This window comes from Gallus gallus, chromosome 10 (assembly GCF_016699485.2).
Source record: "Gallus gallus isolate bGalGal1 chromosome 10, bGalGal1.mat.broiler.GRCg7b, whole genome shotgun sequence".
Taxonomy (NCBI): Eukaryota; Metazoa; Chordata; class Aves; order Galliformes; family Phasianidae; genus Gallus; species Gallus gallus.
Genome location: NC_052541.1, coordinates 5,959,464 through 5,984,270, shown reverse-complemented (window position 1 = coordinate 5,984,270; position 24,807 = coordinate 5,959,464). Strand labels below are relative to the sequence as shown.

The following is a 24,807-nucleotide window of genomic DNA, read 5'->3' as shown; positions in this document are numbered from 1 at the left end:
AGCAAGAAAGAAATAACGATGCCTTTTGCACAAGCATTTTGCTGACCTGGAAGGGTGTGTTTGCAATGGGCTCAAGGAACATGGGACTCGTGGCTGAAATCTGCACCTTCAGATTTACTCAATTCCATTACCCTGTGAAGTTTGCTGTAGCTGTTGTAAAATGTATGAAGCTCAGTTTGAAGCAGAGGTGTCCCTGCATTTTTTTTACTCAGAAGCAGGAAAAGCATCTGAGCATTTTTACAAACCAAACAAACAGTGTAGCAGTTGGCACAAATGGGAAATGTCTCTGCAGTTGGGCCACTGGATAGAGAGGCGTAGGCTTTTAATTACTGTCTTCAGGTGGTAGTTGAGGCACATTAGGCAGCATATGCAGGTGAGAGCTGAAGTGCTGCTGACTGGGTACTGTTAGTAAATATTGAGCATAAGGCTCTAAAACTGTTAGTTTTACATACTCTGTAGCTTTGAATTAATCCTTAAAAATATAGCTGCTCAGCCTGTGTAGTTAGCCTGCACATAGAGGTTTGAAACACTAGGAGGTTGGTAATACTCAAAAAATAAAGATGTTTTCCTAGCTTCAGGGAGTGTGTGTGAATTTATATTTTTAAATCATGTTATGCTGCAATTGATTCGCTGTTATCCTGTCAGGGAGGAAGGTTTAAATACTGCATAGACTTCATGCTAGCGTCCTTGCTACTTGCCATTGAAAGCGTTTCATGCTTTGCTGTATTTTATGTAACAGCTTAACCTTGAGATGCATGTTGAGTTTCTGATACTCAATAAGACTTCTTATTGTTAATATGTAACTGAATTAAGTAGCAATTATGGTTGCTTTTTTCTAAAAACAGAAATTTTAAATTTGAGCAAGAGAAATGCTGGGATTCAGGTATATTCACTCTGCTAATTAACACTAATAAGTTAACTTGATTGGACCTTCTAAAATAATGAGATCCTTTGAGACAAATAACTGAAAAAAATTACACACGTAGTTGGAGATAATGTAAAAGACATGAAATCTGTCTTTATAACTGTTTTATCTGTTTGGAAGACATCATGACATTAAACCTGTGCTTATATTAACTCATCCATCCTTTCTCTCTCTCTCTCTTTCTTTCTTTCTTTATTTTGGCATGTGATATGTTTTTGGATGTGGTGACTACCAGTCTGTTATGCTTACAGTTGCCTCCAAAGGGTGTTTTAGAAAATGTGATAGATGATGTACTGTATACAGTTTTCATTGGAAGTGTGACAAGTGTTGTAGGCAAGATACAGAGACGGCATGCATCTAATACAACCATTTAATATTTTCAGTGACTCTTTCTATCTCTTGTCTGAGTCTGTTCATCCTTAACATTCTTATTATTACACCTGAAGGATGACCCTGTGCCTTAATCAGTAATCACGCTCATTAGAGTACAAGACTTATTACTTCTTGGTTAGCCTTCCTTCATGCACCCTTGTGGCAGTGTGATTAGAAATATAGGCTCACATGATCCCAAGAACTGGAGTTTCTTGTGTGCCGGAGGTATGCAGAAGCAAGTTTGTCTGCATTTGGAAGGTCTTCTACATATGAGGCAAAGAAAATACTGTTATTCTTGATGTTTAGATTGCTTTACGATGCACCTCAGGTTTCATCCCTTGAGGAATTGTGTCAGTAATTGAAAGAGCCATCTTCTCATTTCACTTATCTAAAGCAATTTCAGTCTTCATTCGTATAATTGTTGGCAGAGCCCAGCAGCAAAAATCTGATTAGTGTTTTCCTAATGCTACTGGAAAACAACATTTCTAGAATAATATTCTGTACTGAGTTGATGATACAAGTCAAGATTGGTGTGAAAACAGATTAGGAAAATGCCTAAAGAAATTTATCACAATATTTTCTTTGTCACAGCAGCATAACGGATGTCATAATTCTCTTTGTTAACTGAAACATAAAATGAGAATTCTGGAAGTGATGTCCTCATAGCTGGGTAAGATCTTAGAAACTGCCTTTATAGTGGAAAAAGCATGGAATCTTTTGTTACGGGAGTAGTGTTCACATTTTCAGGCCTTGAAGAAGTTTTACTACAATACAATTACAGAGAATGTAAAATCTACCAATATTTTTCAAAAGGAAATTCAGTAAAAGTTTTTTTTTTTCTTTTTTCTTTTTTTTTTTTTTTGATGGGGGAGGGGATGGAGGGGCAGGGAGAGGAGGGTTTTTATTCTCATAGCAGTCATCCTTGTTACCTGTTGCTTGGACTGCACATTAAAGGTCAAGAATATATTCAGATGAGGAAATATTGTGCAGTGCATACATACAAATTTACCATCGTGGACAAACTGTTTACAATTACACTTATTATGATTTTGTTGTTGTTCACTGCACTTTAATTAAGCTTTGGGTTGCTACCTCAGTAGAACCTGTCTGCTTCAAAGGATCAGCAAGCCATCTGGAGTTAATGTAAGCTATTGTAGAGGTGTTGGATTGCACGTATAGACAGACATTCATTTTTTTCAAGTCCATTGTTTTTAAAATAATTAGTTATTTTATCTTTTATTTTGAAAATCATTAGGCATATGGCGACTGGTTATGCAGAAGCAATAGTGGTGGTGTTATTCAGTGGTAACAGTGCTCTGTGATTCATTCATAAGTCATTCTAGAGGACTGAGATTGCTCAGGGTCTGTGGGGATCCTCATTTAAATTTTAAAGGATTGTCCAAAACTGCAATTGTCACAAAAGCTTCTTATGCACTCTCTTACGTTATCTCAATGGATCTTATTTTGATTTCAAGCTTTTCAACTGTGAAATGGCATGAATTGAAGTAGGTCTTCAGTCCTCTGTTTATTTCAGATTTGTCTGGAGATCTAACAAATTTGAAAGCATGAAGGACTGGTTGCAAACTGCTTTGTTTCCTTTTGGTTTAAATATTTTTATTCCGATGGCTGTCATTAAACTCATTAAACTCATTAAATATATTATGGGGCATTTAAAATAATGCAACAGTGTGTTCAGTGAATGTTTAATAAAAAGCAGGATTTTAAGAATTAAGAATTTTAAGAATTAAGATGTGTTATGAGTCACTGACATATAATCTCTGTACTTACCTTACCCCTGTCCACAGTTTTCCAATACAGTTTGCATTTTGTAATGAAGTTGAACGCAACAGATATGAATTGCTTACAAGAATAATAAATGCAAAGCATATAAGCATTATGTTCATAATTGGAAAATATACTTTTGAATAATATATGTGTCTGCTTCCAGACCTTGATCTTCTCTTTATTTAGAAGGAAAAAATATTTTTTGATAAGTCCTTTTTCTACATATTAGCTAGTGAGTGTACTGCAATTTTATAATCGTTGTTTACTTCTGTAAATAAACTGTAGATGTGAAACAAGCAGGTTTGTGATGGGTATAAAGTATATTTCACAGGAGAAGAAAAATGAAACAATGAAGCCCACCCTGGAGCTTAAAATGAGATCAAAATTGCATGCTCTGAATGCATTCAGGTAGCTGTGTCAATATGTAGGTAATCTTACTGTCCTGTTCATGTGGGCCACCAAGGGATTTTCTCTGCTCCTGTTTCCATGGTAATTAGAATTAGATTAGTTTTAGGTTCACAGTGGGTAAATGAGATGAAGCTGTGGTGCAGTATTTGTTAGACTGGAACATATTGGGTGTTTTTAGAAATTAGCTCGAAGCAACTCTGGAATTGTTGCTTTTTGGTTACTATTGTTTTAGTTGTATTTATCATGCACCGTAAAGTTTGCTTCTGATTAGGCTGTCTGGTGGTATCTGTGTTCTTTGTTTTCATTGTACTGTAGTCTTTAAAGGAGAGTGGTGCCTGGATTCTAGTGATAAAATACATGTTGAGGAGGGAGTTTGCATAAGTGCACAACTATCTATATTGACTGTTCTAACGAATCTTTAGCCTGTGACTGATTTTTTCAGCATTATGCACATGTGGCAGTGTGGTGTGGTTTTCATCAGTATCTATCATTTATGGTGACTTTTTTGAAGGGCCATTCCAAAATCATGCTGCTGTTCTGTATTTGTTCTGCAGTTTTCAGGAATGTACACATGTATGTATATGCATATAGAAATATATATATAAGTGATTATTTTCTTCTAATACTTGTTAATACATTTCCACCACCCTCATCCCAAGAATTTCTTTACCTTTCCTGCTTTCTATGCAATTGAAGTTAAGAATAATATTTCTGGTAGATGATTTGAGGAATAAGTATCCTTTTAGCTAAGTCCTGTGCTGTTACAGTTCTCTCACTTGTAACTTGTATTTCACTTACCATCGTTGGACGCGAATGGATTGCAGATGCTGAAGTGAGTGCTCCTGGTAGTAATGTGTTGCTTCTGAAGCCCCTGAGAACGTGATCTTTGTGACTTTACCCCCACCGTATTTAACACTTGCATTTTGTGTAATAATTATCTGCCTATTTTTGGGGCTGTGAGGGATTTCACAAAAACACCATCCTTAAAGAGAATCTAGCCATTGGTTTTAGTCCTTCTCTAGAACACCTAGGAGTAGCGGTAGAACTAGGCCAAAATACAGTTGGGGATATCAAGACAACTTAATTGTTCAAGTAAAATTGAACTTCAGTTTTCCTGGAATGTTTCAATTGGCAAAATTAAGCTGCAGCAATCTGTACTCTTCTCGAGGAACGAAGGTGGAAGGTGTCAGTGGTTTCAAACACTTCCAAATAGAAACAATTGCTGTAGTGCTTTGCAGGCATAAAGCGCTGGACAATGCTGATAGAAATGTGAGAAGCTCATAGTGACCTCCTTAGGGATAGTGAAATGGGCAGCTTACTGCTTCACCCTTTCCATTCGGCTGCCTTGTGCATCTCACTGTTTGGATTGTTAGTGAATTCTGGTGGTGGGAATTCCATAACTTATCCCTTCTGCAAAGATTGAAATGTGTCAATCATTAGAAAATTATTTTTAGCATCTACCTTAAATTTCTTTTAGTATGAACGAAAACCATTTATTTCTCGTTCTACACTTAATATACTTGAAAAGTAGTTGACTGTTCTCTTTTGAACTATCTTGTATATTTTTGAAATTTATTATATTCCATCTCAGTCTTTGAAATCAACTTGCTTTAACACCTGATCTGGCTATTCTTTAAAAAGATCTATGCAAAATGGAAGGAGTTCGTTCCAAAATGTTAGGAATGTCTGGAGAGTGAAAAAAAAAAAATGATATTTTAAAGTACAGGTCTTTATTTTGCATAAGACACCCATGTCAAAACTATGTTTTAGCCCTTAAGACCTCTAATTTTCCGGAGAAAATAAATAGAAAATAGGAAAATTCTACTAAGTGTTAAAAAACATTTTAGGAGATAATTTTTAGGAGATACAGAGACTTGCAACAACTTAGAAAGTTTGTTCATTGTGCTCCATTTCCAGCACAGCACATTAAATACATTAACAGTATGTTAACATACCCTTGGATTTGCTGTGAAATTTTGGTACTGATGGTTGATGTCCTTAATGTCTTACAAGAAAAAGAGAAAATGAAATCTGAGTTTCTGAAGGTTTTGAGTCCCAAAGCTGTGAAGAGGAAGGACTTACAGTTCCTTAACTGCATCTGAATTCATGTCATTAAGATCAGTTAAAGGTGACTGACAGCTGTATACATTTTTCCTCATTTATAAAAGTATTCCCTTATTTGACACCTCTTACGTTACTATTCTGCACCAGCTTGACAAATCTGCTGCTATGAAATTTTAAAGTTAAGCCTTCCTTCAAGTGTGACAAGTAATATTTTTGCAACCTAGTTTTTTAATCTAGATTGAGATGAAAATTGAAGACTTTTGTGGTAATTGTGCCTGTTTAATATTCTTCTAAATACCGGGTTCTTCACAGCAGCACATCGAGGGATAAGAGACAAATGGGCATCAATTGAAACAGAAGAGTATTGCATATGGAGAGAAAGAAGTTCCCCCATGTGGATAGTGATTTTATTGGTAGGTCCTGGAGCAGACATTCAGACGGTCTTTTGCTTTATACACATTCACATACAGGTTCACAAAACATGCATTTTTGAAAAGGTGTACATATACATCTGTAACGTCTATCTGTGGCCATTGTTAAATTTATTGGGAATCACAGACAATTAATTAATTGAAATTTCTCTTATGTACTTCATTCAATCTTGTCAAAGATTAGAATCATAGAGTTATAGAATCATTTAGGTTGGAAAAGGCCATTAAGATAATAAAGTCTCACCACTAACCTAGCACTACCAAGTAACTGAACTGTGTCCCTAAGTGCCACATCCACACATCTCTTAAATACCTCTAGGGATGGGGACTTCTTCACCTCCCTAGGCAACCTGCTCCAATGCCTAACCAGCCTTTCCATGAAGAAATTCTTTCCGATGTCCAATCTAAACCTGGCACAGCTTGAGGTCATTTCATTGCCACCTGTGACCTGAGAAAAGAGACTGACATCCTCATTACAGCCTCCTTTTGGGTGGTGAGAAAGCAGTCTCAGAAAGAGGTCTACCTTGAGCCTTCTTCAGCCCAAAAATGAAAAAGTACTATTTCATTTGTTTGTAGGTAAAGCTTCTTTTTATGAGCGCTTTGAATGAAGAAAACCACACCACATTCTTTGCTGTTTCAATATTCTCCTCAGTTGATATTCTTTGTCTGTCCCTTAATTAGTTCCTTTGAAACTCCATTAAGCCCTGCTTCTGCAGTTATGCCTTAATTTCCTTGGTTATGCCTTAATTTACTTTGGTTGTTATCTTGTCTATTTTAAGTCACCTGGAAGCACTTATATTTTCTTATGGTATGAAGCTATCTATTATTCTGCAAAATAAAGTGATTGAGGTAGTTTTATCAATTACACCTAACTTGTTAGACAAGTGTTTCCATTTTAATTTTAGTTGTTATTAGAGCTCATTTAAACAGTTGGGATTGGCTTCCCCTCCACCACCCTTGCAGGAATGCACAGTGCTTTTAGTGGCACAGTTAATTTCTCTAAATTAAATATTGTAATATTTCTCTCTCTTTTTTGTCTCTCTAAAAATAGTTTATTTCAGCATATTTGAACTGGTGTACATTTGAATTGACATGTTATATGCATATTGTCCTGTGCTTTGGAAGGAAATGCAGAAGCTACTGATTGTGCTTATTCAGGCAATTTAGGAGCTAAAGATAACCGCAATTTCCTTTATTTGCTATGTCTGGTATCTTAGAAGAAGGCTAAGGAGGAGTTTCCTTCAGTTTTTATGAACAATATGTATGCTTATTTTACTGGTAACTGAATCCATTGCCTGCAGAATTTGTTCAGAGTTTACGAGCTGAGGAACTCTTAAAGTTGCAGAACAGGAGCAGATGACTTGGCATATGGTGTATTATCCTCAACAAGAAACTAGAAATAAGGATAGGTAACAGAGCTTTGAGTTTTGTGTAGCGAATATGCTGTATGTTGGAAAAGCATTGCAGGATCTCAAGTTGTACTAAGAAAAAAGAGAGAATTTGTTTTACTAAACAAACTAATGCTGAAACATCAGTAATTTTACTGTTCCGTAAATTAACCTTGATAGTGTTTCATGGTATTCATTGTAGTTTAAATTGAATTAATGCTTGTATAAATATAATTTTTTGTAGTCCTCCACCTCCATGGTGGAGGTGAAGACTTGTAAAACCAGTGGTGTAAGGTGTATCACGAGAGTGCATCATCTGATCTGTCCCACATTCAAAGTCAGACCCCTCTGAAAATGCTGGAAAACAAACTGCCAAGGGCTTTTTATTTTTTTTTAATGTTGGTTTAAATCCATCTATTGAAATCCCTGTACTAGAAAGTAATTTTACCTTCTGTGTTTGTCCTGCCTCCGTTTGTGCATATTAAAATAAATGCATTTTCTCTGTGCATGAACACAACTTGCTCATAATGGAGTTTTTATACGCATGTTGAAAGGCATTCATACCTAATGTTAGGGCATTTCTAATACTGCAGAAGTCAGGTCTGTTGTATTCTGTTTATTTTTTGCTCTGTGAATCAACAGCACTGTTACAGCTAGCAGGTACATACAGCTGTAGGAATTCTGCAGAAGCTGGCAAATGGATGCTTTTGAACAAAATTCTAGTAACTTTGATTGCATAATTATGATGTGATTGGGCATTTTCATTGTAGCTCAGCAGATAGAAGTTAGGTCCAAGACATTAGATAATGTTACGTGCAGGCTCTGAAATCAAACCCACTGTCAAAGTTTAATAGCTAAGACCAATTTACTATTTGTTTAAGACAGAAAAAAAGCCCGCAGAGCGTAAATACAGTGTATTGATTTTTGAAAAACATGAGAAGATCTATAGATTGCTATGCTGAGCTGCATGTATTTAGGAAGTGCATTTTAGATGCTTGTGTAAAAGAACTCCCTCGCCTTGTACCTGGGCTTCGTGGCCCTTCATCTGGTGAAAAAAACGAGTGTGGATTATGCATACTGTTTCCATTGGCAGAAGCACTGGACGCCATGAATGGTGATTGTAAGGTTTCTTAGATCTCTGAGTTACATACTACTTTTCAAATAATTCATACTTCTGTATATAAAAGAAGTTTTGTTTACCCAAAATTGCCATTGTATATATAAGAAGTAAAAAAGAAAAATAAAGTAAAAATGAAGAGAATACAAAATTTTCATATTGTTACTTCTAAATCTTAGTTGCCTACAAGACCAAGAGAAATCATCTTTAGATCTCTGTTTTAAGAATCACTTGACGTATTCTAATAAGTATTGGTGTGTAGTGTTCCCTGCATGCTTTTTTCCTAATTATGCAGTTGTGTATATGGCAACTTAAAGATGCTTGCCAGTACAGAAAACTAAATTTCAAAGCAAAGTAAAACTTACAGGTAACCACAGTGAAAATGGGGACTGACAGGATTTGGAAAATTGCCATGCAGTATTATTCATGTGAACTCTTATAATGGCAATACTAATGACACAGGTTTTAGTGTCTACCATCAGTGCATGTTGAGAATGTACCAAGTTACTGTGCTTGACCTTTTGCATGGTTAGCGGTAGCATAAGTGCCAGCAAGCTCTCTTTTTATAACAAAAACACATTTAACTCTTTCATCTTGCAAGGCATTGCTGATGGTCAAAATCAACCATGGTTCAACTGAACAGAAAGGATTGGCTCCTTTGCTCTTTTAGGGATGCACAGTGCCACAAGCATTTTGAGGGGGAGAGGTGTGACGTGTGGAAGGGAGGTTATGTGGCAAATGAAAGAGATGATTTGCTAGTTGTAGCTAGTGTACTAAACCACTGCGACTCTTAAACACAACTTGGTGACTGAGAAATACTGATTTATTGAGTATTTTACATATCAACACATACTCTATTTTGGAAGGCAGTTTTTTGTTTTTCCTAGAGGATTTTCTGTAATAACCTCACAGTTTCAGCTGTTCCGTTTATATAAGAGCATGCTGCTGTCTAGCCTAAAGTAAAGCTAGATGACCCTGTCATTTTACCTTCTTGAGTGCAGCTTCACATTACATGATTATCAGCCAGAGACAGTTGCCATACAGCAATCATAGGCAAATGCATCTGTGTGAGCAAATTAAATTAACTTCAGAAATGGAACTCTGCTTTTCTCTGCCTTGGTCAGCATCCAGAAGTATGATGCATAACTATAATGCTGTAAGATATGCTGTAGAATACAAACCGCGTGTTTGTGTGTGGAGACCATTTGCATAGTCATTAGATGTCCATATCCTGTTTTTGGCTTACTTTTTGCTATGCTTCCTTCTTCTCACTGGTTCCATTTGTACTTGGATTCAGAACTAACATTGTAGTCTTACTATGAAACCTTGTCTGAGGTTTTTCTGTAGCTGCTAAATATCAAAAGATCCATCTTCTAATATGTCTTCCTGAATAATATTTTCAACTGCAGTAGCTGTGGATTTCATCAAGTTGTGTATAATATGTTATAATATGAATGCCCATAGGCCAGGCATAGTGAGAGCTTAAACTGGGCACTCCACCACCCACCTTCTCTGTACAACAAATCTTCCTTCCACATTCACACCAAGCATCAGCAGACACTCTTATTTCAAGCCTAGTTTACCAGCAAGAATGCACAGCATTGCTTCTCTAGATGATAAATACAGATGCTTTTTTAATTGTTATGCCCTACTGTTATTATACATGAAGGATTGCTAGTAAAGCAGGATACAGTGAGAATGGTGACTTTCTGACATTTGAATTTCAGCCAGCTTCAAATACCATGTCATGAGAAAGAGTATTTATTAGCTCCTGGTCTTTCACCCTTTGAATATCAAAGGTCTATAGAGAGCAGTAATGATACTACAGCTTACTCTAAGCAATTGCAGGAAGATTTCATAATGACTGTATCAGTTAGCTAAGTGTAAGAGTTACTGTTAGTCAGACAGGGTGAATGATGCTGCCGAGTCATGAAATAAACACATCCCCTGGATTTTATTTACATTGAGGTTTATTACTTTTTTAATTAAATGTCCTAATGGAAAGATTTCCTGATGCCTTTTTTTTTCCTCCATCTCTGTTGTATTTTACTCTTTCTGTGTTTACTGTAGCTGTGTTAAAATGCTAACAAAATTAATGATTCCCACATCTTGACTCCCCTTCTTGCGTGTTTCTCTGAGCTGATTTTTGTGGATGCTGAGAGACCACGTGAAAATTTACCCTAAACATTTTTCCTCTGTTATTGTTGATAACATCTGGGACTTGCGGAGAACTTGCTTGAAGACCTATTGTATTCTATCAGAACTAATTGGATTTGGCAGTTGGATTGAAAAACTGATTAACAGTACTTCTGTTTAATTGTTACTCAGAATAAAATGAAAACATTATCTTTTCAGCAGATTGTTTTCAGCACTCTAGAAACACGTCATGACTGAAATTCACCTTAGTACATACTATTATAATTATTTTTAATAATGTTGTAAAACCCATGTCTCTGGTGACTCTGCTCTCACTGTTGCAGGTGCTGCTGTCAGGATTGATTGGTGTTGTTTCATGGAAGAGGCCCCTTTCGCTTGTGGTGAGTGGTGGTGGGACTGCAATCAGTTGTGTTATACAGACTTTGTATAAGTTGACCAAAGGATTCTGCATAAGTAACTCCTAGAGGTTTTGTCTTTATTTTGACCTGTGCCTATTAAGATTAGGTTTTGTTATCTTGCTTCTTTGAAATGTTACAAATTGACTTTAAGGTCTTCAGTGTTCTGCTGTGGATCTTCTGGCACCACATTGTACTTTTGGTGGATGATGAGTTCCAGCAAGGTAAACTGGATAGAATTCTTATATACTACTGCAGTTTGTGTATTTGCTGGCATAATGTAACATTATATATGCTTCCAAACTACTATAAATGAAGAAAAGAAGGTTTTAAAATCGTTTTGTTTTTGGAAATGTTTTTTCACTTATTAAGTAATATTTATTAACTATGATCTTTATTTCATTCTGTAAAAAGAATGCAGTTTCAGTTATTCTTATGTACCACATTGAGTTTGAATGAAGGTGCATCTGAAATGTATGGAATTATGCTAATTTTGCTTGTATAATTTAGGAAATAACTGAGTGAGACCTCAGTATTCTTGAGAAATATTTGGTAGTCTTTCCTTATCTAAACCAGACAGCAATCTGAGCAGAATAATTAATTGTTTTTATTTGTCAGTTAAATTTCTCTTCAAGTACAAATTCCCTCTAAGTGGGAAAAGGAATGGTATATGCGCAGTATGTTCCTTAAGGGGATATGAAGATTAATTTGGGAAAATTATTTTATTTGTGAAGAATGAATAAAACAAGATGTTTGGCCTGTGTGATTTTAGAATGCAATACAGTGCTAAAAATCCAAAATACATCAGTGATAGCTGGGCATGTATTGAATACTGTGGTATGTTATGTATTTCTAGTATGCATGTGTTACAGAAATTGGAACACTTGGAAGAAAAAAAATATGGTAAAGTTTTGGTTAATTTTTGACAAGAACAGTGCATGTTCTTATAAGAGTTAACTAAGATTGTTATTAATAGACCTATAATTGATTGCCACTTGAAGTAATTCACATGCTTGTAAAGTCTTACAGTAAAACACCAAATAAAATGAACTGAATAATTCGATGTAGTTAAATGTTAACTCATAAGTTAACGAATTTAACTCATTAAGAGCTGTTTATTGTTTGATTTTCTGCTCACGTATGCATTTAGAAATATAAAATATAAATATAAAATATTATTTCAATTGGAATACATTAAAATTGTATTTTCTTATTGCATGTGTACGTAAGATTTGCCTGTAGATGACTCTCTATCCCAATTCTAAGGATTAATGCTTCTTAAAATGTATTTTAATGTCTTCTACCACATTAATTTTCCTGTGTGTTAACACATTTTCTTTGTAAATATCACATTAACAGACATTTCTATATATAAGCATTATTGTAGTAGGAGTATCATTGCATTACTCTGATATCCTGAGTGGATGTAGTATGTGATTGAAGTCTTCCTTTTAACACTTAATGTGCATAATTCATGCAGAAATAAACTTAGAAGAACTTGCAGTATGCATTCATAAATTGAAAAACTCTCAGTATGATTAGGGTGTAATTTAGGATTACAAAATAGGTTTTCATTCTATGCCAAGAAAAATTACAGGACTTCTATTTTTCACTTCTTGTATTTTCTGCTTTGAACACTGATTCATTATTACTTGCCTTCCTTTGACCACAGTGCAGTTTAAGACTTCATTTAAAAGAGAAAAAGAGCCTTGTAATATTTTGGCAAATGTTTTTTCAGTTCCCAGCTGTCACTTCTCACTCAGACAAGTATGGAGACTTATGGTTTTAACTTAATTCTAAAACCCCATTGCCTATACATTATGCTGCTTTTCATTACATCTTTCTAGATAAATATTTCTTGAAATGGATTGCTGCCGAACATAAACTTCATTCTTTTCCATATTATTCTTCTTTTTCAAATATATTTATTATGATATCATGATTAGTGTACCCATCAGTCTATCTTCATATGTATGTCTTAATATGTATATATATTTATAAAAAAGGTTTTTTTTATATTTCTGAATATAATAGTGCTATAATATATAATTGGAAAAATCTGACAAAGATTGATGTAATAGACATTAAAGTACTTGAATTATATTTTTCTTTTACTCAGTCTTGGAGAGGCTCTTGTATTCATTGTGTGTACACAAATACAGATATCTAGTACTGCTTTTATGCCACTGTTACAGCTGTCTCTCTTTTAGACAGTGATAGAATTTGGCTTGATAATTTAAATAGAAGATCTGATGAATCGTAAACGTGTCGATGAATATGCATTTTTAAAGGAAGGTAATGATCATGCCAGAGATGACAGTGTGAAATCTTAAATGGCTAAGGAAATGAATTGTTGCTTAGTAGATATGTTGAAAACTGGACTATGGTTTGAATTAATAGATATTCATGAAACATGCTTCAATTTTCAAAAAATTATTAATGTATTTAAAAAAAAAATAGTGAAATTAGAAGCGCTTAGTCTGTCAGTAGTGGTCTGCATGCATCTTTACATGTAACTTAACTCTGACTTGCCTAAAATGACACGGCAGAGAATTCTTTTTAACCAGTTGTCTGTATAGCAAAAATGGATATTCCAAATTACTAGCTGTTCTTTGTCTGAAAAGCAATTTTCAGCGACATTATATATTCTATGAGATTCATGTAGTTCACTTAGTAATGAAAATTAATTAATGCTTCATATGCTGATGCTAACAGAGCTTCAATTAATGTATTAGCACAGAGCAATACTGGATTCAAATCAATGTTATTAAAGTGGTGAGATGATGGTGTTAATAAGGGTTCATCATCAGGTAAATATTGCCTTTGATAAAATGTGCATGTGTAATGTAGAAACGTTTCACATGTTGTTCTGCATTTTTTCCTATAAAAATTTGACAGCATATCCAGATCAATGAGTTAACCTCTTTGATAAGCAATGTGCCTTAAAAATTGTCTAAGTTTTACCATAACCTATGAATATTGTTTTCTTTTGGTAGACTAGTAGGATATTGTCTTAGCCTACCATTACTCTATATTGTTAATGCTGTGTTCCCAAATACAAAATGCCTACAGTGAGCCTCAATTACCATTAAGAAAGTCGTGACTAATAGGAAATAAACTGTTTCAGTTAACAGTGTTGAACTTGTGAGTCTGATTAGTTTGAGCTATTTCAATTGCTACACTTCTGTTAGAGGAGTACTTGCCATGTAGATTCAGATTCTAAAAACTTTTTGGAGATTATTTTCTGCTGGTGCTTAATGGCTGCCAAGTGCTTTTTGCATTAAGACTATGGGAATCGCCTCTTTTAAAATAATTGAATTTCTTTGCACCAAATTTCTTAGTATTCAAATCTCTTAAAAAGTTTGACCAAACAAAAATTCTTCCAGTAATTCTACCAGTATTTCTCACTCTTTTGTTTCTTAATTGCTGGGTGCACATTTTGTGTGTTGGCACTGGTAAGTGATGGTAGTGGTTTAGATTTTGTCCTCTAGTGCAAAATTTCCATTCCCATACCAGATTTCAGTAGACTGTTGCATGAACATAAGTTCACTAGCAGAACAGTTGAAGAAATAACATTGAAGTTAATGTCTTACTCTGCAACTAGGAAAAGTGAATGTGAGTATTTTACTTATTATTTTTTGAGTTGTTTTTTTTTTTTGTCAGCTAGTATCATGTGTCTAAACAGAGGTATCAGAGAAACATTCAGATTGGAGTTTGGTAGAGTATGAACAATGAATGAAAGATGGTTATGGGAAAAAATGGTTATTTATAAAAAGGAAGGAATGTAAGTCCAGACTGGGAAGAATTCCTATTTATAAATAATAGCTGAGTAAAAAAAAAGTCTGCCATCTAGTAAAGTTATTACTTCTTAAATTCATTCAGTCAGTATGCCAATCTGAATTACACTGCATCATTCTGTATATGCTGAGCTATACTCATGTATCAGGACTCTAAGAGAAGTCATTCAGTTTTTCAGAGTTCATTGATTCTTTTTTAATTGTTTCATTACTGATTGTTTTTCCTTTAACATCACTAAAGAATTTTTTAGAAATTAAGTACTTCTCTTACAGGTCAAGTTTTCACCACTACTTTCTGCTTCTCTTCCCATTACATTGGATGTTGTTGTACTTGGAATTAACATTTGGAAATCTAGATTAATTACTGCTTCTTTGATTTGCTTATGAACATTCATATTTTTTTGGCATTTTACTGTTAAATTTCAAAGTTAGTTGCAGAATTAGCTTTCAAGGCTTGCTTTAGTCTGGCTGAAGGTATATGTGAATTGCTGGAGTAGTAAATCTTTCTCTGACCTGGTTGACTGTTGTATTTCAATAAATTACCTATAAAAATATAGAAATGGATACTTCAGTGTTCAAAGTAATGTAAAATAATAAAGACTGTGTTTGCTGATCTTCTATGTAATGCAGAGGAAGCTGTGGTGAAAATTGGTAGTAAATACCAATTTACATAGATGTGCTATTTATTTTTGGGTGCTTCAAAATGGAAAGAAGAGGACTGAAATCTCAAAAGAGACTTAATGAAAAAGAACGGTGCTTCTAGGGGGAAAGAAAAACAACAGGTCTCTGGTCTACCTGCTGATCTGAAGAGGCAGAAACAAAAAACAATTTAAAAAAAAGAATAAAAAGTACTTGCATAGGAAATCATGATCAGCATCTTTTGCTGTTTTCTTTGTGTTTTTATTGTTTGGTTTTATTCTCCCTAAGTCTGTACATTCTTCCTTCTCTAATAGATGAAACAATTGATAGAAAAACCTGCTCCCACTGCCATTTTTTGGGGGGGGGGGGGGGGGATATGACAGAGAAAGAATGACAAAAATGGAAATGACCCAGTAAAACTGTGGGCTGGGAGAAACAAAACTTGAGATGAAAACAGAGGAATTGAATTCAAGATGTCTTTATGAACTGGAGGAGAAAAGGTGTCACAGAGTGAAGCATCTATTTGAATGAGGATTTTGTGTCCTTTTTCACTGGTGAACACTTCATATGACTTTTGCTTGCCTGGATCTGTCTGTCCTATCCTTTTTACAGAGGATTCCTGCTTATGGGCCTGGCTGCCACCAGCTTCACCCTAGTTAGAATCTGGACTGCTCTTTTGAGCATTGTTGGAATTTTAAAACACCCTAAGAGAGCTTTTCCTGAAGAGCAAAAAAAGCCTGCTGGACTAACAGTTAACTCTTCTAAACAAGCACATCTCAGTTACCCTTAAGCAGCAGTCCCTTCTGCCATGTCAGCAGTTAATGCTAGCACAATACCTTGGCAATAGGGAACTGTCACAGTTCCAGAGTCATCACTGCTGCTTAAATGAAGGGTACGGTATGGGTGTTACATTTGCCTCTCTTCAGTCCATCAGTAATTCCCTTGTTCTCACACACTTTCTAAATATATCTGCTAATGGTTCTTCCATCTCATTTGCTCTTTCTTTTAGAAATGTGGGCTGCAGCCCATCTGGTCCTGGACTGTTTGGCAGCTTTTGCACATTTCTAATTTCTTCAATTCTTTCTTGGCATGAGCCTTATTTCTTTCAGTATATCTTCCTCCTTGGGAAATTAATCTCTGCTTCTGACATCTGCCTTACTTCCTCTGTAAGCACCGGATAAGCAAATTTATTTTATTTTATTTTTAGGGATATATCTCTGTTTTCATTTTTTAGGTGTTTGTAGTCTCCCTTATTGGTCATTTTTTGTTTATATACTAGAAATGTCACAATATTTACCCTTGCTTCTTAAATAACTTTCTCCTCAGACTTGACTAGTTTTTCCACACTGTAGATATTTTAGTCCCTTTCCTGCTGTTAATTTTACCATACGTAGATTCTTACCATGTGGTCATAAGGAGAGAAAGAATTAACTACTTTTAAATCCTTGGAGTCCATTATATGTGATTAAATGCATTTCTGAAGATAAGTAAGAAGTGTTTGTTTAACCGTATCGGCAGGAGAAAATTTGGGGAAAAAGCAGTAGTCTTTTGGGTTATTTTGGTCTCTTTTCAGCTGATATCTTTGAACATCAGACTAACATTATCACTAAGACTATTTTCATATTTATTTTTGTAGAACACTGTGATTAAAAAAAGAGCGTGCTCACATTTTTTTGCTTCCATTTGAGTTGAAGATGAATTAAGAGAACACAATAGCGGACATTCTTAATGAAAATTGAGCCCATTACAATAGCTCAGTGTATTTATTCTGTTTGAGGAGACCTGTACTTTACAGTAATACAGCAATGTGACAACAGCATATACGTGCTTTTCAGTATAAGTACAGAGATAAATGTATCATGAAGTTACTGCTTTTCCTAATCTCTTTCCGTTCTTCCCTAAGCAACACAGTACAGAATCACTACTTGTATTTGTTTGGAGAACCAAAAGATTGGCTTTGTGGCAAGAGGACGGGCTTTCTCTGATACTTGTTCAGATGGTATAGAAAACAGCAAAGACCTGGCTGCTTACTTTCTGCTGAAATTGTCCTTGTGGGTACAACAATAAAGAAGAAATTGTATCATTTTTCTAACACTGAAGTGGCCAAAGGTTAGGGATACAAAGCAGTAGGGACCAACCTAGATGTTGTCCTGCTTTTGTTGTTCTCGCTGCCCAGATAAATTTCTACTTGCATGGAATGGAGGAGCAGAAACTTAGTCATTCTGAGTAGAGAAATGCATATAGGCCTTCTTCCCCAGTGGCGAAGGTAGAAGCATTCTGGTGTGGTAGCCTTCACTGATACCACATAACTGTTTGTTAATGAGGATAATTACACATGAATAAGCAATTACTATTAATATTTTGGAAAAGACAGATGCAAAATATCTGTGTATTTGAACTTCACAACCTGCTTCTCTCTAATTACGCTGCTGTCAGGAGGGGCTGCTTGCATAGCTTTTTGATGCCTGTCCTTGTCAGCAAGACAGCATGAGCTTTTATTTCCTCAGGGCATTCTGCTACAGATGTTACGGAAGGTTAATTTACACAGTGCAACATTTTGTTGGGACTTTTATTTGTTCTGAAGGTGAATTGTTGCAGCAATGTGGCAGCTGAGAAAGTGATATACAGTACAAATGGAGGAAGCTGTTAATGCAGTCACTATGGAACCATAAGTTCACTCTCGTGTAGATTACTGAAAAATTACTGCAATGTAAATGCATTCTTTTTAATGTCTTAATTTCAGATTACTGATCTAGCTGGCTCTTTCATTTACATATGTAATGTTTTGTTATAAACAAAACTAACATAGAAAAGGTTATTTTCTAATTGAACTGTGGAAAATCATCATGGAAAATGTTTGAGATTTGAGATTACCTATTTTATTAGGTAATTTAAAAATGCAATTAATGTAATTATTTCTTCATCAGATAATACATTGAAAGGAGATATGTCTGAAGTAGTTGCAAGTTTTAAATCTGGTTGATATGGTCAAAATTCTATTAAATTATATTTGAAGTGATTTTGATCACAGAGGATACATGTAGAGGCATGTACACATGAAACCTGAAACTTAACTCTGCAGCTCACTGAACTGGGGAAGGAGGGGGGTACAAGAGGAGCAGATTACTGCGAAGGTTTGAAACACACCAAAAAAGTTTTCTAGATACCAAAATGAATGACTACAAATCCACATGCAAATGTTTGTTGCACTGATGATAATGGTAGGGAGATGATAGAACCAGCAACTGTCAAAATTATCTGTTTTGACTAAGTTTTTCATTTTCCAATGAAAACATCCACTTCAGAAATGTGTGGATGTTAAAAATGAAAACAACAAAAAATGAGTAGATGCTGAATTATCTATCTTTGGCAAATTTCTGTTTAATCAGTTTATGAGCTGAGAGCATTAGAACTTTATTACTAAATCAGGCCTCTTGGTACATTTCCCTAAAAAATACTAAAATCAACTGTAAATCAGTACCTCTGTAATATAGCATCACAGAGGTAACAAACACAGTGTTAACATGTAGAATGTGACAGTGCTAAACTCACTTGTGTTGCAGTCCTTTAGCCTGATCATGTGTGGAAAAAATCTGTATTGCCATCAAAATATCTACCTATCTAAATTGCCTTTACTGATAGTGAATTTCTTGGGGATATTGAATGGTACACTCTCATTATAAGATATCAGAGGAGATTAGTTTTGATACTATCAGATAATTCCCTTTACCTGTCCCTGTGTGTGCAGGGACAAGGTCACATTTTTGATTCTAGACTTCTTCAAAAGCTTTAGAAGCAGCTATTGGATCCCTATCTTTATTGTTATATACTACTACGCAATGCCACAGGAGGAAACTGAACTACTTGTTCTGGTCCTTAAGTACATTTTGTTCTTCAAGATGCAAATCCTGCTGGAAGTACACAGTGCCTTGTTCTGTTCATGCACCATGCTCTTGGTGGCAGCTTTCAGATGATTAGTTTGAAGATGGGATATACTGACTCTTGGTCAAAACCTCAATAGTGGACATCCATACTTTTTTCTTATAATTTAATGACAATAACATTTATTATAACTTCCAATAACTTATTTTTTAATTAGTAGTATATATTAATTTTTTCACATACACAGCAAAAAGAAAATATTAGCCAGCAACAATTAATAAATTAATTATAAGATTGTGTGGATGGAAACAAGTCAGTAGGGCCTTTAACATGATCAATTAAAACTGTGCATTCCAAATTTAATTTTAGGAGTCTTCATCTGAAGTATTTAGCTTTGAAAATATAAATAGTTGAGTGTAGTTTAATAATTACAACAAGATTTCAGCTTTCTCTGAAGTCAGACAGTGTCATTAGGCCTAGTCAAAAGGAATTGTATCTGTGGGAAATCTAATTCAATTTAGTAATGTCTGGAATTTAATGGTTATATGTATTTCCGGATAAAATAATATAATTTGTGTTTCTTCACATAAAAGCATTAAATCTCTAACATGGTGCTATGTTGCAGAGCAGAGAATATTTCTGTCTTTATTACAGATCATTACTTGAGACCAATAGAGAATGTTGTTGTTGAGACCTTTATTTTAATTTGGGCACAGGACATGGAATGCTCAATTAAACAGATTTGAAATGACAGTGCTTTTTCATTATCAGTCACTTCTTGGCAAATGTTGAGAAATAATTTTGAAAACGATATATTGAATCATGAAATAGTAGAAGAGTCTCTATTATGAAGGAAATAACAGGAAGCTAAATTTTGCTTCATGTGCACTTGGAAGCCATTAGACAACAGTGTTAGTGTGATTACCTTTTCTGTGCAATAAGTTTATAAATGCATTCACTTTAGAATGATCTGTGAGTTATATATTTAATTACATAAATTGTAATTAAATCAACCTTATCTTTTTCTTCTGATATTTTTGTGTTTTACACTTCATAGCTGAATAAATAAGGCCAGAAGGGATCTGTAGGATCATATATGACTGAGCTCAGAGAACCTTAACTATGAGCACCTCTGCTCATAGTTAACTACCTCTGGAGTCATGGCATACAGACCAAAATAGTTTTAAAAATGTATTTTGTGTTGCCTTTGTGATGAACGTTCCACCATGCTCATAGATATCGTGTTCTAATAGCTAATAAATCTTACTTAAAATCAAGACCTGGATCTGAATCTGCCTAGTTTTAGCTTCTCACTATTATTACCTTATTATTTTTCTTTATACTTAGCTTAAGAGGCACTTTAGTTTTGCTCATGTTAGGATCTTGTGTTGGCCACAGTTTTGAGTCAGATCTGTTTGGGCATTCTTTTATTGTGAATTGTGTAGGAAAAAAACAATAAGCTTTAAAGCCAGATTTTTTTAGATATAAACTCTAATAGTTGCCTTTTATAATGGAACTGCTAAGACAGGGTAGAAATTATTTGAAGGGTTTAATATGATTCTTCTTGGAATTCAGGTAACCTTGTGGTGAGTTCTTGCTAGTTTGCTTGCCTCAGTTATTTCCCAAGTGGCATCATGTCACTCCATTTCCACTGTCATGTCCCTGATGTGATTCTGTCCATCCAGGCTACTGCTGCCTGCTCGCTGAGCTCTGCTCTGTGCTGAGACCCTCCTGCCCACATCTTGGGGTCTCAGGAATCCTCCCTGCCCTGAGCAAGCCTGGAGCTCCTCACTGAGAGGATGCTCATTGTGCCTCCCTTCAGGCTCCACGCAGGTAATGCACATTGCACTGTGCTGAACAGAAGAAACATTGCCCATCACAGTCTTCGGACTTGGGATTCTGTTTTTAAATACAGTTAATTTATTAAGATAAAATAAATGATTGTAATAATAATAACAAAGTACAACAAATACTACTTGATTTAATAAGAAGTAATTTGTATTCTTAGAATTACATGTTGATAGGTTTTTTAATTTCTGCAAAGCTTGCAGAGGGACCATTTGAAGAGAGTGCAAATAAAGGCTATTGTCAGTTAATCAAGGTAACATAATAATGCATCATACTTATTGTTAGGATTATCACTAAGGAAATAGTCAAGAAAACATAGTCTGAAATATGGTAAGATATGAAATTACAGTCAGGTAGAGTTTGAGAGTAGTTTTCCAAAACTACCAAGTTCAGTATTTGCCTTTCAGTAATACATATAAAATGCTAGGGGTTCTTAGAAAAGAAATACAGAACAAGCCATAATATCTCGTTATATGTGTCACAGTTTAAATGCACATATTGAATGCTGAGTGCAATTCCAATTACCTCATAGAAAAGCTAAGAGAATTGTGATAGGAATAGTGATTGGTATGATGACTCTTTGTCTTGGTTAAGACAGCTCCCTTCTTACACATGACATTACGGGCCTTGAAAAGGTCATTAAGAAATAATAGTTTGTAACTTTTCTTGGCACAAGCTGGCGTTAAAGAAAATGGCAAATTTTAGAACAAAGGAAGTATTTCTTGGGAGAGCACACACTTTGATCATGGAACCCATCATAAGGAAGCTGGTTTAGCCAGTTTCTTGTCTATCCTTCACTAGTCAATAAAGCCTTCAGAGATTTGTCCTGAATCAGAGTTGTATCATTTTTTATGAAGTTGTATCATGATTAAATAAGCTTACAGCATGTAGTACATTTCTTCAAATGCCGTATATGCTTTTCCATCTCATCTACTGACAGAAATAGTTATTAATCATTATACAAAATAGAAGAAATGTAACATGCTACTTATAACATGTTTATAGTATCATTGAAGAAGAGTGCTCTGAGTATTGAATATTGTTCTAAAGGATAATGTAATGTTCAAAGTTTGTTTTCTTGTAGTGTGATTGACAATCATTTTGATGCTGATTTAAGTTGTGTATTAGGGTCAAGTAATTGTTTGGGGAATTACAGCTGTCTTTCACATTAGATTTTCCTGGTTTGATGTTCAAAACAGAGTGAGCTGAAAACACAAGGCAGAATTCTGACAACGATAAATGTACTTCTAATGGCATGTGCAGTTTGTAAGATGATAATGTGTATATATATACTTGCATTGTTAAATTAATGTACATTCTTGGACTTGTCTATTAAGAAAGATGAGAGCATCGCATAAAATTTTACTGCTATATGAATGGGAAGTTCTTTACTCATTTTTTAGAATGCTCAAATGGATAAATGTTCAAAATAGCACTTTATGTCATTTTTAATCAGTTATCAAAAGTGGTTTCCTATTAAGAACATAAAAAAGGAGGTATCAGAATAGGGAAAAATAGGTGGAAAGTGTACTTTATTTTTGAGCATTTTCACTATAGCTGAGCACTCTCAATCCTAATGATTTCTGTGTTACTATTTATTTGTAAATTGAGATTTGTTTACAAGTCTTATTTTAAAGACAGGACTGGAAAATTAACATGAACCATTAGCATTAGGGCTTAAATATTTTTTTCTTTCAAAATGGTCTTAATGCATCATAAGCTGTCCCTTAAAAAGGCAGAGTGTAGAACTCAGATTGTAGTGCAGATGCAGATGAGTGCATTGTGATACTTAATTAAGTGTACACGTTGGGACTGCAATGTTTAAAACTCATCCTTGATACACTGGGCATATTTGTATTTTAAACAGTTTTCAGAAATGTATAATTCAATTAAAGCCAGTTTTTGGAATAATTAAATGGGATAATTCCATGCCAAATTTTAAAATGCATTCTTTAGTTAATGCCTATCTTACAGTCCCCCTTGGTATTTTGCAAAATATTTTTCATCAGACTGATACTGCAACGATAATTAAGGCTTATCAGAGTACCTGTGTTAATTAAACCTTTATTTCTTCTCTTTGGGCTCATCCTATATAGTAATTATAGCTGTTTACTAAGGAGGTATATGCAAAATGCATATATTTATTATAGTGCAATTGATGTGTTCTCTAGATTCACATAGAAGTTTGGCAGATTGAGGGGAAGAGAGGAGAAACAAAATGAAAGGTAGCGAGGAAGAGCAGACTGACTTGACCCTTCATATCCAGGCTGCTAAAGATGACATCTTTATATGGACTTCAGTTTTTGAAGAGAGAGGGGGATTGAAAAGCGAACTAAAATGTGTTATCTTCCCACTCATGGAGTGTATTATTATGAATCTATTTATGTTTTGCTGACAGAGGCAGCTTCTTAAATGGGTTTTAGTTTGATCAAATATTGGTTTTATTGTTGATGTGTTAGAACTCTGTAAGTCCTGTGTCTTTTCCTTTTAAAATGTTACAAAAATCAATCAAATGCCTTCTGTGTGCTGTTAGACATTTCTCACATTTTTTAAATGAATTGAATACTTTGAACGCTTTCTGTGCTGCAGTGAAGCATGAGCGGCATGTCACTGTGTGCAGTATCTATTTTTTCACTTATTTGAAAGACAAAATGTTAAGACAGTTTTTTGGTAAGTTGAGATTAATTTATACATTGATTTGTTTTTAGTTAAATGTGGGCATCTTCGTTATCATCATTTTATACTTAAGCAGTATGTTCATTGAAAACCACTCACTAAAAAAAGTGCCTATATTTATTGCAGATACACTACATGATCCATTTTGGGTTCCTTCGTTAGTAACCTGATGTTCAAGAATGAATATTTAGAAATACCACGATCCTTCCAGAAATAAATTATGAAGGAAAGCACAATGAATCTGCAAGAGTTATCTCACACATTCTCTCTCCATTTTTCTTTATTTGTGAAGCTGCTGCATTAGTAATATAGAAGCAAACAGGACAAACATAAACATTGTTATAGTAATTCCCTTACCAGTGAAGCCCCAAATTAAATAGTAGCATGTTAGGAAAGCATGATTAGGTCTATTTTGCTCCATTTCAGACAATTCTTCCCAGTGTGGTTTCATCTGCAGACTTACTGAGGTGCAGATGCACTTTTCAGCTGAGCCATTTCATCACACTTAGCCTTATATATTGTGGCTGGAAAGGTAAAGAACGTAATGCTTACCCTCACACCATGTCTTTTTCACTTGTGAGCCTGTTCAAGTCAGTCAGTATATAGTTACAGGGTCTTCGCCTTTTATTACTGTGGGGATGGATGAAATGCAAGAACTTCATCTGAAATCTACTTCTGAGAGCAAAGGTGACTGATGGCTTCTTTCTTTCTTTTTCATTTCTTTTTTTTAATTTAATTCAAACAAGTTTTGATGTCCGTTGCATTTCTTTGAAGATGTGAATTCTCAGGAACCTGTGTGTAGTTCATAAGAGGGATATAATGTAACCAGTAATGTGGATTTTTTTTCAGGACAGTTTGTAATTTGAGGCTAGCATTTGAAATACTGGCAATTTAACAAATAAATAATAACAAAAACAGGGAAT

The 24,807-nt window shown here is 34.8% G+C and overlaps 2 protein-coding genes across 14 annotated transcripts in view; both read left to right on the top strand.

Moving 5' to 3' along the window:
* The window catches only part of MPHOSPH10 (M-phase phosphoprotein 10), a 1,076,704-nt gene that overhangs the window by 900,326 nt on the left and 151,571 nt on the right, over positions 1-24,807 (top strand). The window lies entirely within an intron of this gene.
* FAM189A1 (family with sequence similarity 189 member A1) overlaps positions 1-24,807 on the top strand; it is a 105,377-nt gene that overhangs the window by 34,312 nt on the left and 46,258 nt on the right. For 12 of the 13 annotated variants that reach the window (XR_006931112.1, XR_006931113.1, XM_046899305.1 and 9 more), the window contains one exon: positions 10,971-11,027. Coding sequence is in view for 10 of the 13 variants with exons in the window: in XM_046899305.1 (XP_046755261.1) it covers positions 10,971-11,027 (57 nt within the window). In the remaining 3 variants the exon portion in view is untranslated. Of the gene's footprint in view, positions 1-2,162; positions 5,968-10,970; positions 11,028-24,807 lie in introns of those variants that run through there. The other variant, XM_046899304.1, reaches the window with a different exon arrangement.